We start from the raw sequence: 17,519 nt of genomic DNA on the forward strand, positions 1-17,519 counted from the left end.
TTTTTCCTTTGTACCGCCAGACCATGATTTGGATTCAGGGTCAATGGGTTTGGTTTGACCCGGATCTGACCCGTACCAATCCCTATAAAATCAGGGTTGGTGATAAAAATAAGGCCTGATTAGAATTCAGGTGGGACCGAAGGTCTGATTAATATATGAAGCTGGGTATGGTTTGTGAAATTTCATACTAGAACCGACCCAAGTTTCGACAAAAAATTGTTATCTTTCAATGTAAAAAGGATAAAATTTTTATTTTACGGGGTATGATTCAGGTTTGGTTCATGTAATCCTTATAGGATGCGGGTAAGGTTTCTCTTTGATTGGGTCCGATTGGAGTCGGATCCAAACCCAGTAACAACTTCTCAAATCATGTCTGGATCTGGTTCTAAATGGGTCCAAACCAAACCCGACCCATTGACACTCCTAGTCATGAGGAACTGAAGTGTAGGAAAATTGGAGGTAGTGGGTCCCACCCCATCTCCATCCCCATCCCCCACCGTCCAATGTCTAACTTTTCCAGGTAATAGTTGGAAATGTGTTTCTTTTTTTAGTGTTCACAATATATGCAGACATGCAGCGCTGCTGACAGCCACCCATCGTGGCGTTTCTCGAGATGGCTGTGGTCTCCATCTCGAGAAATGTTGAGATGGGTGGCTGTCAGAGGCGGCAGCTCCGCTGCATAAAAACTAGGCCTGTCAATGGGTAGGGTTTGTGTCAGATACCCAACCTGACCTGACCCAAATACTTGGGTTTAAACGCGTATGAAAAATTCTGACCCAAATATTATAATGCTCAATCCAAACCCGACAAGATTAGCATGTGAGTCAGGTTGAGATGTAAATTTGCTCAATTATCTGGCCTTAATATTTTATATGTAATATTTAGTGTAAATTTGCATTTAAAAATGATTTCTAAATTATACAGATTCAGATTGTGATTCATTTTATGGGTTGGGTACCCGAACTCAAGTGGTTGTTTTTTTTTTATGATGAGGAACTGGTGAAGGAAAACCCCGGGTGGGACCCACGACCACCTTGCCTACCTCTGAAAGCTACGGACACACCCATGTGCCAGCAGAGTTTGATCGGGGGAATCCCAGTAGTTGTTATTTGCACGGATTCGAATAAAACGAATATTTTTAAAAAAATAACTGTAAAATTGAAAGAACTGCCTTTTCGGATTGTGCAATCTTGATGCATCAATAAGTATTTTTTGAGAGCGTCTGCTCACATTACACCAAAATTTTGCAATTGAAAGATTTTTGGGTTTTTTTTTGTCTCTTAATCTTGAAGGAGCTCGATTTAAAATGCATTTCTTTATAAACCGACTGTTATAGCAACAGATATTCACCCTATATATATATATATATATATATATATATATATATATATATATATATATATATATATATATATATATATATATGCTTGCTGTTGTATGAGTTGAATTTCCAAAAATTATGAAAAGCTTGATCTCAGACTTATAATAAACAGGTTTATAACATTTTCCTAAAACAATACTTCAAAATGTATGAAGCTTAGTTGAGCTGGGAAAATATATTAGTTAAAAGAGGTCGGGGGTAGGCCTAGGAAGACATGGATGGAGGTGATAAGAAAGGATATGAATGCTTTGAACCTCACCGAGGACATGGCATTGGATAGAAATGAATGGAGGAGAATGATCCGACCCCAAATGTTTTGGGATGAAGGTGTTGTTGTTGTAATACTTCAAAATGTATGAAGCTTAGTTGAGCTACTGAAATAACAACCGGACCACCACACGGTGGTTGTCCATATGGTCAGTGGAGTCTTGTGTCAAGGTGAAGGCTCAAGATTGAATCTTGTCAGCACATGGGGGCTGTTGTTGCTTTATCACGGTTGGGGGCAGATAAGGTTAGGTGGTTGTGTCCTCAACTCGGAGTTTTACCTTACAGGAAGGTGGACCCATTAAGTGACCCAGTTCTTGGCGAGAGTCGTACAAAAAAAAAAAGAACAACTAGACCAGTTAGCCCGTTTAATCAAACATGTTACTTTAGAAAGGACATTGGGGCCTTTAAAACCGACTAAGTTAACAGGCCAGGCCCGATTGTTTAATTGGGCTGAGCCAGCTCAAGTTCAATTGAGCCTGTGCTGCATACCGGAGAGTCAGGCACCGGCCACCCCTCAAAGCACACGCTTTTCAAAATGTGAAAAGACTGCGACCACAAAGCTCTCCAAACCTAGTTATGTGGGTCAGCCTAAAAGATTCAAGCTGAAGGACATCAAGAACTTGATACTTAGGGTGGGTGCGCGTCCCTTGCCTCAAGGCAGAAACAGCAGGTCCCTATGGGCAAAAAGAGCAGCCAAGGAGAGCGGATCTAGGGTTTACAACCACAAAACGCACCCCTCTGTGGGTCTCACTTGTACTGAGCTACAGTACAGTGGGTTGGGTTTTGTGGTTGTAAAGGATGGGTGAGATTGCTAATCTCACTCAGCATTTTACAGGATCCGCTCTCGCAGACAAGGGGTTCTAACCAATTGGGGATGAGCCATATGACAGAGCATTGATGTCTCCACGGCAGAGGTGGGTGTCCCTTGCCCTCAGGCCGAAGCAACAGGTTCCATGTGGACAATAGAGGTGGCCGAGGGGTTTCAACCACTTGAGAATGGGTCATACAACCGAGATGTCAATGGGTCGGCTTTGGTTCAGACCCAAGTGAAACCAGACTTGGATCAGATTTTCAGGTCTGAAATCGGTCTAATCGAGTCCACTATAAGAAAAACCATACCCAGACCCGATAAAAACTATGTTACTATACTAATCAAACCCGGACCATACACAGTAAAACCATATTTTCTATCATTTTTACATTGAAAAATTGCAGGAGTCTTCTTATTTTATCACCATAGAACCCTATAGAGTTTGGTTAGGGTCAGGTCCCGGTAAACCAGGAGGCCCCTTGACACCCCTAAGCAGAGCCTCGATGTCTCCTGGGCACATCACCTGAAGTTCCCAACCGGGATTTCCATACTTAAATTTTTAAAAAAAAAACACCATAAAACTCGATGATTCAAATAAAGTGCAATCACATCTTCACTTTTCTTTCATAATTTGAAATCCTAACAATTCAACATTCAGAAGACTTCACATAGAACCACAAACAACAAAGCCGAGAGAGAGAGAGAGCCACACGGTTTCTAGTATCTACAACCAACTTCACTGCCACTGCGAAGCGGCATCCCCAATCTATCAAGCCGGCCAGAGCCCGGGTAGGCCTTGGAAGTGAACTTGGCATGCAACGATGATCTCTGCAAATAAGCACTGCTCGAGTTCGACCTCATGTCGGCAGCGAACTCATAGGATATGAGCCGCTTCACCGAGCTCGACTTCTCAAACTCAGGTCTCTGCTTCGGTGCGCTCTGTGACCGCGCCTTCGCTCTCCATGATTCCGTGTTCGACATGTAATTCGGATAGTCTGCATACTCACTGAACGGACTCTGTGTGAATTCACTCTTCAACGGCGCGAGTGGCCCGTGCTTGGCGTTCCCCGGCTGTGACAAAGCCGACCAGAACTGAGGGTTGCTCTCCCTGGTGCCAAAGATGCAATCGACATCTTCATGGGGGAGACATAGCGTGTTCAGTGACCGGGATGGCATCTCAACGGAGGACGGCGACGACAATTGGGCAATGGTCGAATCCTTGGATGGGGAATCAGGCATTGTGGTGAAGCTCAGGCTGCGGCTGTTAACCGACTGTGCTGAATGCAGGTTGTTCTTCCGCTTGGAATTGAACAGAGGCTTGCCAGGATCCACTTCCTTGGATGGGGAATCAGGCATTGTGGTGAAGCTCAGGCTGCGGCTGTTAACTGACTGTGCTGAATGCAGGTTGTTCTTCCGCTTGGAATTGAACAGAGGCTTGCCGGGATCCACTTCAAGAATTTTAGTGTTCTCATCATCGCCGGTGCTAGTGGGCGCGGCCATTCCACCGTGGTTGTCCATCCATCGGTCTAACCAGGACCCACCCAGCTGCGCCCGATCAAGTTCAGCTTCCAAAGTTTGGGAATTCAGAGTGTTCTGCTTATATCAGCACAAGAAGGAGACATCTCAGTCTACAAAGTGGTTATATTGGTAATGGCAATATGTAAACAGGATTGATATTTGTGCTATGGAAAGCACAAAACTGAGTACAAATCAACTTCTTTTCATATTTTTTAGATATTTTTAAAAGCTTGACCTTGGGGGTGTGGTCTACAAGGTGTGATTAGTAGAAAATGAGCTTTGAATCATGCGATCTAAGCATGTTTTTTAAGAGCTTAAGAGCTTTGGATCAAAATAACACAATCCAAGGTTTGCCCCTTAGCAAACAAACCATGCTGAACACATCTATGGTTTTCAACTCAATAGTTTCGTGCCTTCAATAGCACCAAATTTTAAACCATGTAAATAAATTGCGAAGTGGTGTCAAAACAACATGACGGAATATTATAGGTGTGGCTGTAGCTTTTCTTAAACTGATGATTTTTAATAAACCCAAAGAGTTGCAGATGAACTGCGCCAAACAGCTACTTTGAAGTTACATCTAAGACTGTGCATGAAAGTGAGTAAAAATGTGCTCAACTGTGACTTCAAGTCTCACAGTCCCATTTTCTCACGTCTGCTTGCACATGAAAAATGGGGTAAATAAGAATCTCTTCCGAGAGTAAAAGCTTTCCTTTGAATTGATGTTTGGGTATATTTTATTTACTATGTGCACGTCTTAAAGTGGACTCTCACAAAATGTTCTGTTGTCATTTGTAAGCTACACTTGTCTTGATCAATTGTAAGCCGTTGATTTTTCACCATCTTGAAAATTGTACTGATACATTGACAATAACTGAAACAATTAGCAGAGTATACAAACAGTGTGGATCGCATCATAAGGTTAGACCCAACATTTGGTGGCTACATCCACGCAGAGAAGACATGGTCAGACCATATCAATGTTATCAAAATTGAATTGAATTGGCTGTTTTGAATCAAATTGGCTCCTTATCAATTAGATGCAGGGGCCGAATAGACTCCCTATGAAACCAGCCGATTCAGGCCCAATTCAGATGAATTTCAGGGTATATATAATCACTAAAATATGATCAACTAAAGTGTGAACTAGGCATCTCTAATGTTTTTTTCTTGCAAATTAGATTGCACATATGCATTCAGCACGATCCATTTGCTAGGAATCTACTATTGGATTATGTTTTTTCAACAAAAAAATGTAATTTATTGATATTTGGATATTTACCAAAATTCTGAGCCATCGATTTTTAAGCCTTAAAAAATCCTGCTTATGCATCACAATTGGAGAATCCAAGAACCAGTCCATTTAAAACCAAGCATGTAAATAGCATTCATACAGTTAGATTTAAGAAAAAAAGCAAAAAAAAATCCATGAAAATGTCAGGTCAGACCCTACGGCTCATATATATATATATATATATATATATATATATATATATATATATATATATATATATAGGTTCACTAGAATATGTTAACTAAAAATATGTGAACTTGCGTGTGAACTAGACATTTTCAACACTTTTTTTGCAAATTGAATCCTGTAGATGCATTCAGCGTGGTCCATTTGCTAAGAATCAACTCTTGTGTCATGTATTTTCAAAGAAAAATATGATTTTTGGATGCTTGATAATCGGATAATCCAAGAGGGATAATGTATTTCCGACAGTTGGATCATCCAAATTGGATGATCCAAGAGTCTGTTTCTATAAAACCAAGCATCTGGATCATAACCATATTGTGAAATCTAAGAAAAAACGAAAAAAAATACATGAAAATCTCCACTCATACTCCAGTGGCCCTATATATAAAGTGGTAGCTGCCTACCGCCAGCCTACCACCATTGAATAGGCGTTTCCAGGTTGTTTTTCAGCATGATCGTTTTGCTAAGAAATAATACTTAGATCATGTTTTATCAATAAAAACATGATTTTTTAAGCATTGAATATTTTTGAAAATTGTAGACGTCGATTTTTAAATCTTATAAAAACCTAAGTGTCGGAATCAGACAATCCAATAGTTATTCCTATAAAATCAAGCATGTATATCACATCTGTGTGGTTAAATCTTAGAACAAATAGAAAAAAAAACTTTCAAAGTTTGGTAGGCTAGAAAAGTGGTAGGCAGTTACCCTCTCTCTATATATATGTGTGTGTGTTTTAATTTTTTTTTAACTTGTTTTCAATACTCATTCAAACCGATTCCATTCGATTCAAAAACCGATTCTGATAACATTGCACCACAAGATAGTGGCAGTTCATCAATGCAAATGCTAGGGATGTAAACGGTTCGGGTGCAACCATCAGACCCAATCCGAATCCAAGTCCATTAAGTAAATTTGTAGCCAAATCTAGATCTGATTAATAATTGGATCCAGATTTCATATTAAGTTTTGCATTCAAACCCCAAATCCGACTAAAACCCAAACCCCATACAATTAAGTGTAAATACGAGGTTTTAAGCAAATCAGATCCGGGTTTGGTTTTATCTTTTTCCATCTGAATCCAAATCCAACAACGAACCCTATTAAGTTAGACTTGGTAATGCCTATAACCGACCCGAATCGGAGCCGTTTACATCCCCATCAAATGCGTGCCCCTTGTGCCAGGATCCAGTGATCTCTTAACTCATCTCCTATGTTCGCAGCCAATCACATGACGACATTTTTTTCAGTAGGGCCCACCTTCCTTTGCGGGGCTTATAAGATGCTGCATGCTATTGAGGTCAGTGGACATCGTTTGGTGTTTGTGTGTGTGTGTGTGTGGTGCACAGAGACGCAGACCACGTACTACTGCAAATAATTTCCGACGCAACTGAACTGGGTCAGACTAAGTCCCCATGACCCATCATCCCAGGACAACAGGTGGGATACGGATCAGATCTAGATCCATTCACTGCTCCACTTGTCGGGAGTTATGATTAAGAAAGTACTCATCGGATCCAGTCAGACTGGCCAGCCCAGTCCATCCTGGGTCCCATCAATGCCTGCAAAAAAAAGGCCTCGGCAACGCCATACCTTGCCGGACAGACCTCGGTCGGTTCTTGTCCTATTGTTGACTCGGACCCTGGGCTCGTGTTTCTCAGGTGTGGGAGGTCCCTGCGAGAGAAAGAAAAAGTAAATAAAACAAGCCAGTGGACCCCACATGAGTTCATCTTCAGAAATGACGAATCTGCCCTTGTTTCTGATAAACGCGTACGAGAGCGTGTGTACTTACAGGGTTGCACCGCACGCGGTGAGCGCGGGCACGAGCCTGCACCCTCACCAACGCTTGCATGCAACGGAGGGTTACCGCAGCCTGCTTCCTCACTATGTGTCCCCTCACCAGCGCCTGCAGCTTCACGACCCCCTTGAGCGCACGCAGAGCCCTTCTTGCCTGCACCCACAACAATGAACAATGAGGAAGGGATACAACTGCATTTTCTAACTTTCTTAAAGGTATAATAGGAAACTAAAAACAGATTACAGGCGGAGCCGACGCCGTGGTAACAGGCGTCGTGTCAAGATTGCTGAACAGAATCCACTCAGAGAGAAACGTGTCGTTTCGCGTCGGACACAGCAAATGCATGTCCCTCTGACGTGCGGATGTAGAAGACCCCGTCCGAGTCCGCCAAATATTATCTCCGGGTGTAGAAACGGTTAAGAGTGGGGTCGTGTCGTGTCGTGTTAAAGGCGCGTCCCTGTGGTGGGCGGACGCATAGAAGGCTCGGACCGAGTCCGCTAACCTCCGGGTGTAAAACAGTTTCAGAAGTTTCGGTAACGGACTAGAGAAACGAAAGAGTACATCCCGAGTGAAAAGAATGACGATGGTTCAGGGGTCTGAATTGGATTCCCCGAGACATCAAACTCCGAACCAAACAACGGAGATACCAAAAGACTTTGAAATCCCTGGTGGCTTGGGGACGGAAAAACCATGGGAAAATTAGTGTCTTCCAACCAAACACGGTAAAAAAAAGCCGGCTATCAGTGAAAAACTCCAGAGATTAATTCTTATTCAAACACGCCATTCGAAGAAAATTTAAAGCTCACTCCCTCGTCATTAAACGAATCGGAAACGTTCGATGACATTCTCGGAAAAGAGAAGCTTTCGTCAAGACGATTATTACCGACGGCCAAACGCCGCTGGCGTAGGAAGAAATTACGAGGAGGCGGCACCGACTCCCGGCAAGATCCGAACGAGAAGATGAAACGACGCAAATGACCCCCCCCCCCCGAGAAAGTGCGGGAAATCCCCGAACGGGATCTGTCGGAATGCTTCCCAAACTAACGATTTCCTTAGCTCGGGTAGCTTCCAGAAAAAGGCAAGTTCGTTATTTACCGATGTGTGTGTGTGTGTCTGAGAGAGAGAGAGAGAGAGAGAGAGAGAAACCAAGTAGCCTCTGAACGCGGTCTGAATCCGGATCGCGGCCCACTCCTCCCTCCTCCGGCAGGCAGGGGCCGCCGCGCACCGGCCGCTGCTCGTCAGCCGGACCACCGACGCAGCCGCCTGAGCGGCAGCGACGGCGGCCTCCGCCACTGCAGCGGTGGCCGCCGCCACCGCTATCGCGTGCTTGTTGCGGTCGATCATCCCCGGTCCCGCCGCGTCGTACACACCGCCTCCTTCCCTGTACGACCCGCGCCTTTCCTCCACCATATGCGCCATCGTCGCCCGATCCCGATCGCGGCCGAATCCCCACCTCTTCTTCTCCTTCGGCGGCACCTCCTCTCCCGCCGCCGGTTTCTTCCCACCACCCAGCAAGCTCTTCAGCCACCGCCCTGCCTTCCCCATCTCCCCCCTACCGGAGAACGCCGGATTCCGACTACCAGGAAACTACCATTAGACGGGACGAGAGAGAGAGAGGAGCAGAGCGAGAAATTGAGAATTGTGAGAGTCGAACCGGTGTAGTGTTGGATAAATAAAGAATTCAAAAAATCGGGAAAAGATCGCCGACTCGTCGGCACCGAAGAGAGAAGAGAGAGTCGTACGCTCTGGCGCTCGTGCGGTGCCGGCATCGAGATAAACACAAAACTAATTTTTGAGATACCTATAGTACCCCTGTGATTTTAGATATTGACCAATTCTAGCCCGGCTTGACGGAAGAGTGGGGGCCGTATCGTCGCGGTGCAAAAGGGTTAAAATTTTAGAATTTTCTTTTCTAAAAACTCACCTAAATTTTGAATTTTTTTTTTTTAAAAAGGCAACTAAAATTTTGCACCGTTAATACAAAATAAACTTCCATCCAATTAAACTAGGTTATTATTAAACAAGATAATTAATTTACTAGTTGACCATTCAATGACTTTTCGTTTTGTGGGTATATGATGTTCGAGGGTAAAATAATAATTTCGTATCACATTTCACAGCAACCTTAAGCAGTAAACTCTGTCTTTTTAATTAACCACGATATTTTTAGGTGGTTTTTAAAAAATTTCGAAACGTAGGTGCCCTTTTTTTTATTAATAACCAAACTTTGGGTGCCCTTTCAATTAATTAACTACCATGATAGTGTTTTGTTTGCATGGACAATAATGTCCTTTACTGCTTAGAAGATCTCAGGAGATGCCATTTTTCAGAGTTTTGTGTATTAATCCTCTCTTTCTTTTTTTAAATTGGTTTTCTTTTCTCCTCTTTTCGTAAGTTAAATTGTGTTTTGAAATTTAGTATCATAACTGCTAAAAGTGTTTGTTTTCTTTAATTTTTTTTTTTACATATTAGGCCGACTCCTACCAGATATCTCTTAAGCCCCATGTGGCAGAGGGATTCGAACCTGGGCCTTCAGGCCGATTCCCCTCACTGCTTAACACTATTATTGTTTGTTTAGGATTTCCTGTCTATTCTTAGTTTTAATAAGTTGGATGGTGGGCCCCGTTGGGTGTGCCCTAGTGTTTCCATTTTTAAATGTCTAATCAAATGTTCAAATAGTCAATAAAAATGAATTTTTTATCATATTATTGCGATGCATAAAAAGAATTTTTCAAAATAGAAAAATCAACGGCGCCAAAAATTTATGACTTGAAAATTATAATAATGTTTCAAACACAACTCAAGCTATAATCCTTAGCCTTGACCCAAACGGGCTTGACATAGTGGGTTGGGGCCTAGGCCTCTAGGCAGGCGGTCTAAGTTCAATTCTTATGGACATCACTTTTTTCGCAAGCTGAAGTGTGGTGACTCCTTGAGGGTAAGGGTAAGGGTAAACCCACGGTGTTTTACGCTACTAAGACAGTGATTGTAAATCCGGCAGGCAGAGCCGGTGCGGTTAGGTCTCTGTTCTTGAAGGCTAAATATGAAAAACAAAAAAACAAATTGTGCTTGAGACAACCATAAGGCTAGATTGAGTAAAAGAGATGTGATCGACTTTTGGGGCACACCAAAACTTAAACATCATCCAACTTCTCCCTAGTTTTAATATTTGGGAAATTGAAATGGTGATCGAATTAAATCCATGGCATTGTTATCGTTATTGTTGGTCGATTTGAAGTAGATCATATATATATCACAATATAAGGGTACGACCCAACACACAAATTGTCTTCAGAGTTTGAATTTTTCTTTTGTAAAAAGGGCATGAGGACAACAATTTTTAAAAATTTTTAATTAATAAAAATACATTTGCTTGATAATTTAATATATAAAAATATTTTATAATATTATATAAATATTTGAAAGCTCTTTAAACATTAAAATAATATTTGTACGTGACGAAGTCGTGTTAGTGTCGGAGCATGTTTGACTCTTGTTGGCCATGTTGCTCACTCGAAGTGGGTTATCACCGTGACATAGGTATATTTATATTGGGCCCTCATGGCATGTTTGCTAAATGGTTGCCAAAAAATATTGAATTTCATTTTGTTTGATATCAAATTAATGAAAAATGTAAATAGTTGCCCAAAAATATTGAATTTCATTTTGTTTCATATCAAATTAATGAGAAATGCATAGCTTCTAAATCATTTATTTTTCAAACCGTCTTGTACTCTTTAAAAAAAAACATACTTGCATGCTTTTTTTGCTTAACTAAACCCAGGGTGATCTCTACGCTTTATTTTGTAGAAAATATATATTAGTTTAACATTTTTCATGTTTAAATGTGTTTTTAGTTCAATAAAAAATCAACGAATTATATTACATCAAAAACTTGATTAATTACCATTGAGATAGTATGACATGTGGTAAGCAGCCAAGCTGAAGGCCCAGGTTCGAATCCCTCTGCCACATGGGGGCTTACTAGATATTTGGTAGAGGTCTGCCTAACCCCAGCTTGCCTATAAAAAAAAACTTGATTAATTATAAATCGAGAATTCTTGTTAATTGATTCAATCCAAAGCATGGCTTTTAGTGAATAAATAGTATCAATACATGTATAAGTTTGAAAAAAGCAAAAAAACACATGAAAGTGTGTCTTTTAAAAGGTCCACGAGATAAATGGTATGGAAGATTTCTCTCAAATTAATTCTATAGTTTGTTGACACGTTATAACAACATGGGTATTATGTTATTATTAAATTTATCTGTTCGACTGTTTCTAATTAATATAAAAATAAATATATTTTTGTATACTAAACTATAAGCAATTAATTTTAATGGGATAACATTTGCTGCCCTAAAGGGTAAAGAACCTCTTACAATGAACTCATAGTATGATGTTGGTTTGACCAAATATCACCTCATTGATGTGTTCAACATATGGTCAAAACATTAAAAATCAACCCTTGGATCATAGTTTTTCGATATAAAAGTATATTTTTTTTATGTTTGAAAAATTGTTACATTGAATTTTTTTCAACCCTTGTAAGATTTAACATATATGTCAGAAAAACATGATCCAAAGATAGAAATTCTACTAAACTTGATATATAAAATTACATCTTGAGGTTAAGATGTGCAAAAAAGCTATCAACAACAACAACTACGCCTTCATCCCAAAATAATTGGGGTCGGCGATATGAACCAAAAAAGAAAATCATTATGGGTCTTCCACATGAATCCTTCTCCTCCAATCATGTGCAAAAAAACTATAAAAAAAAGAAAAGAAAGAATGGTTTCCTTACCCATGAGGGTAGCAACCATACCTAATTTTTAATCAATCAAATAATTGAAAAATTCTTATAATCTTGTTCTGCTTTTCAAGAAGTTTGTCAATTCCAATATAATGCTGGTATCGAATCCCAGTTTGTGTTGGTGTCGTCAATAACAGAATTTTTTCACAGAGAGAGAGAGTGAGAGAGAGAGAGAGAGATTGTCTGCAAACGGCGTAGAGGTGCAGGCTAGGAAGTAAATGAGGCCCGTAGGATGACATGACCTGCTGTATACGTAAGCAAGCTCTGCAATTGAGCATTTTTTGACTGTTAAAGAAAGCCTTGTGAAAGTGACGACAATGAATGTTCTCAAGATGCACAAAAACCAACTGTCCCTACTGCCTGTGGAGAGGTCTTGGCATTTCAATTCAATCCCAAGGCCAAGTCATGATCAATGAAAAGAGGTTGGTGCAACAGCTCCAATATGCATTGTACAATTACGATTGATGGTATTTTGAATAATATTCTCTGATGGTATTTTTTTTTTAAATAATATTCTATGAGGTACCAGAGTCTTGTGTTAGGGTTTCTTTGAACATCATTCTTGCAGAAGTCATAGGGCCTTATGAAAATTGATTTGAAGTAACGCCATAGTTAATTAATACAGGCTAGAAGAAGCAATATTTAATGCTACTAGAATGATAGAGATCACTTGATTTTTAACATACAAATTTTTTTAGTCGGTGCTCTTTGCCAAGACAATTCTCTCTATCCTAATGACATCGCTTTCTTATTCACAAAAAAAAAAATGACCTACAAGTTTTCTTTTCTTTTCTTTTTTCTCTTGAAAGCAAAGCTCGTTAAGTATGGCAGAAATTTATTAATATCAAAATGCAAAAGTAATGCTCAAAAGGGGTTTGGCCTAGCGGGGTAAGGCCTAGGCTGCTAGGCGGGTTATCTAGGTTCAAATCACATAGATGTCAATCTTTGACCAAACCAAAGTGTGGTGTCTCTCTAGGAGCAAGGGGTAAGCTTATGGAGTTTTATGCCTGCTAGGATAGTTAGTGACCATAAATACAGCAGGCCTTGGTCTTTGATTTTGGAGTGTTTTTTTTGTGTAAATATAAAAAAAATGTAAAATCATACAAATATTTAAGATAAAACCCCTAACTTATCATGAAATCACTTAGATGACTGCTTGGACATTTCTAATATCACATAACTCTTTTTAACTTTTAGAAAGCCATTCTTGCTTGGCATCCATCTAGAGAAATGCCAAGATGGATGGTTGTCAAGCACGTATAGCGACGCTTTTAACCCTTCTCTTTCTTTAAATGGAGTTTTACGCTACCAAGACAGTGATCATAAATATGGCAGGTAGAGCCCAAGCGGCTAGGTCTTTGATTCTGGGGTAGTTTTTTTGTGTAAATATAAAAAAAAAAATTGCAAAATTCATACAAATATTTAAGATAAAACACATAACTTATCAAGAAATCACTTGGATGACTGCTTGGATACTTCTAATATCACAAAACAAAACTCTTTTTAACTTTTAAAAAGCCTTTGTGTGCTGCATGCTTACCATTCATCTAGAGAAAAGCCAAGATGGATGGTTGTCGAGCACGTCTAGCCCTTCTCTTTATTTAAATGGTTGAATGGCATTTTTGTAGCTCGGCATATTTGCCCCAAAGATAAGAGCAAACAAGTAATTTTGGGGTAATTTTTGTTTTTTGTTTTTTGTTTTTTAGAGTAAATGAAATTTTTTATTGAGAAAACAATCATCTTAAGCAATTTCTTTAAAATGTAAGCGTTTATCTTAAATACTTGAAGTTGAATGGGCTAAAGATAATTTCACCATACATGAGGAGCCTGTATGCAAACTTTTTAACATGTGGTGGTTTTATGATTTTCCCTTTATTCACCATCCTAATTTTCATATTATCATTGATTGATATATATTTTCCAGTGTACTTCAAAAAAAATGTTAATTTCTTTTTTCTTTTTGTTTCTCTCCTCTGTAAGTGGTCCACTATTCTGGTACCTAAAGATTCGAATCCCGTATCTTGTACCCAAAATAGGCCTTCTTTGCCCCATGCCCACTGTTACTATTTTCTTCTGCTGATGTTGAAATGTGATTATTGTTCTATTCTCCTTTCGTAGGTTTGGAAGTGAGAAAAACTCTCATAGGAAAAAAAAAAGTTTTGCCTAGGAGAGTTTTTACATGAGAAGTTTTTCAAAAAAAAAAATACACTAGTTTGTGTAGAATGATAAAAATAAAGTGGGAAAATGTGAAAAAAATGAGAGAAGAGAGGAGGGTGGCGGTGACAGTCAAAGAAGGACCTACATTAGGACGGGGGGACTTATATTGGAGCCTTTATTTGGCTGATTTCCGCCTCCCCCCCCCCCCCCCCCCCAAGAGAAAATTTTTGGTTCATGTTTGCCCCCTTGGGTCCGGCCTGGAGATGGTGGTGGCCGGTGATGAGATGGATGGTGGGTGGAGAGTGTAAAGAAAAATTTCTTTTGGTAGGAAACATTCATCTACCCCCTCCTATGGAGAAATATTTCCTATCAAAAAGTGTACTTTTTAGAAAAACTCTCTCAGCAAAAAAGTTTCTTCCAAACGTGCCCTTACTATTTGCTTTTCGTATCTTGATAAAAACCCAATTTTAGAATAATGAAAACCATGGCAAATTTTTTTTCTTATAGTTTTACTAAGTTTATAAATGTGTGGTTGACTTAGTTGATCTCCACTTAACAAAGTGTAATTCTAGAATATATCTGCCTAATTAAACAAAAACATATAATTATTTTTTGGATGGAAAATGGTTAGCCTTTTGTTCCTATGTTTGTTAGAATACTTGCCAATGGTTCTGAGGGCAACTGCAAAAATATCAAGTTTTTTTGGGTGAGGGAAAATCTGATGATAAAACTTGAAAACTTTTTTGGAGGAAATTTGGGAAAATATTAGTGTATATAGTATTAATGTATGAAATATATAAAAATATAATTAAAACACATAAAAAGGTTTAGAGGTGATAATTGTGCGTTATATTGCCAAAAAAAATTACAGCATTTCCAATGTACACGATATTTTGAAAATTGGGAACTTTTTTGGGACTGTGTCAGCTTTTTAAAGTATGTGATAAAACAGTGATATTTTCGAAATGTCACCAACATGCGTCGCATAGTTCAAGGGTATAACTCTGGGATCATAGAAAACACCACCAAATTCATGAATTCAGATGATGCCTATACAAAGCTTGGATTTAAAAAAAAAATCCAAGATTTTCAAAGTTTATGATTTTCCGATGCCAATGTCGTATATATATATATATATATATATATATATATATATATATATAGAGTGAGACAGAGAGTCATTAATATATGAGAACTAGAAATATGGGGCATTTCCAACATTTATTTTGCAAATCCAACAATGTGGGTGAATTTGCTAAGAATCAACTATTGGATCATGTATTTTCGATGAAAAATATGATTTTTGAATGCTTGAATATTTGTGAAGATTATGAACCATTGATTTTAAAGTCTTAAAAAATCTCATTTATGCATTAAAAGTGGATGATTCAAGAGTATATTCTTATAAAACCATGCAGATCACATTATAGGGTTAGATTCAAGAGAAAAGAACAAAAACTCCATAAAAAATGTGGCTCAGATATTAGTTCTCATATTTTCTGTTTTCTTATTTAGTGACGATATATATATATAAAGAGAAATGGGTAGGTGCGAAATTGATACATGCTAAATCAGTTTTTCTTCCCCTGTGGTATTTTTTCGCAGTTCTGATCCCATAAATGTGTTGGGCATGGTTGATTTATGAGGAATTCACACGTGAATCATGCATTTTTGATGAAAAAAAGATACTTGAGCCTCAAAATTTTACAAAAATTTTGGACCATTGATTTTTCGAATCTTATAAAAACCTACCCATGTGTCAGAATCGAACACTTCAGAGATGATCCCCATAAAATCAAGAAAGTATCATCTAGCACTTATCATTTCGCACTCACCCATTACACTTTTTTTTTTGAAAGGCAAGTTGTGGTTAGGCAAACCACTACCAGATATCTTGTAAGCTCCATGTGGCAGAGGGATTCGAACCTAGGCCTTCAGTTTGGCACAGGACCCCACTTACCACATGGGATACCACCTCGTAATACTTACCCATTACTCTCTCTCTCTCTCTCTATCTATCTATCTATATATATATATGTGGGTTAAATTATGCTACAATTGTTCGTATGCACAAATTACTTTTTTTTTTCAATTGACCCCATGAATGTGATCTACGTGGGGTCAATTGAAGAACTGAAATCCGACCTATGTGCAGGTTTTTCTAGCGATGCAAAAAATCAACGGTTGTCAATGCACTGATTTTTTCTAACTCAGAAAAACATGTTTTGCATAGAGAAAAACATGATCTAAGGCGGTTTTCTGAACACATTGAGTCGAAACAACCTGCATCGTGAGATTTCAACTAGATTGAACCTACAATTGACTATATTAAATATATAGACCCTATATAAAAAATAAAAATAAATTACCTGATTCTCGAAGAGGGTTTTTCATCAGTAAAATATTTTTTTTTAGCACTATGGGTCTCGGGTAGCATCCAAATATGGGCATTAATCCTCCATTTTCTCCAACATTTTGAGGTGGGCCCAATCGAGCAAAAATACCTTTTGATCATAGAATTGAAAAGCAAAACACCTTTCTTGTTGAGATTGGAAGCAAGCCTTGCATGATTTGTGAACATGATGCTAAACTTTATAAAAATCAATTAATGGGCCACACATTAATGATGGAGTAGGTAGATTGGACCAACACCATATGACACCATGCTATATAAAACCGAGTAGAACTTCCAAACTGCAAATCACAGAAAGCTAATTTTAAAATCTATAAGCTGATGTATGACACAATCTATTGTTCTCTTATGGCCAGAAACAACTGTATGCGAGCAGTATTAGTTATGACCATAGTGGCCAAAGTTAAAAACGGCAAAATATCGGCAGCTAAAAACTCGTGATAAATTGATTTTTTTTTTAAATCGTATGTTTTTCAGCAGAATCTCAGCAATAAAAAATATAAAAAATAAATTTTACAAAGAAATATAAATAAAAAAAATATAAAAAAAAAACTGGTTTTTTTACGATAAATAGCTGATAAAAGCATAAATATATATCGTATTTAGTATGCAATTTTTAAATGCGATATTTATGTTTTGACGAAAAACATGCAAGAAATTGAAATTATCACGAGAAATTACTGTTTCTAACTTTTAGGTAATTTCTCGTGATAGTTTTGCGATATTTTTCATAAATCTTGTGATATTTGTTTATGTCTATGGCACAAGAAGATTGAGGCCATGCCTCGTATAGGGATGTCAATGAATCAAATTTTGTCTAATATCTGTCTTAATCTAATTCTGTTCAGTTGTGTTTGGTAAGCCAAAACCATATCAG

At 38.7% G+C, this 17,519-nt stretch overlaps 1 protein-coding gene across 1 annotated transcript; it reads right to left on the bottom strand.

Moving 5' to 3' along the window:
* Window positions 1–3,048: 3,048 nt before the first annotated feature.
* Window positions 3,049–8,824, bottom strand: LOC149842683 (protein IQ-DOMAIN 22-like). The gene is made up of 4 exons (XM_089999353.1): window positions 8,402–8,824; window positions 7,250–7,408; window positions 7,051–7,131; window positions 3,049–4,052 (listed from the first exon to the last, which is right to left on the bottom strand). Exons 1-4 carry the CDS (start codon window positions 8,798–8,800, stop codon window positions 3,177–3,179), a joined length of 1,515 nt encoding a protein of 504 aa, XP_089855479.1. The 5' UTR covers window positions 8,801–8,824; the 3' UTR covers window positions 3,049–3,176.
* Between the last annotated feature and the right edge of the window lie 8,695 nt (window positions 8,825–17,519).

The sequence above is a fragment of the Nuphar pumila genome, chromosome 3 (genome assembly GCF_984573655.1).
Source record: "Nuphar pumila chromosome 3, dmNupPumi1.hap1.1, whole genome shotgun sequence".
NCBI lineage: Eukaryota > Viridiplantae > Streptophyta > Magnoliopsida > Nymphaeales > Nymphaeaceae > Nuphar > Nuphar pumila.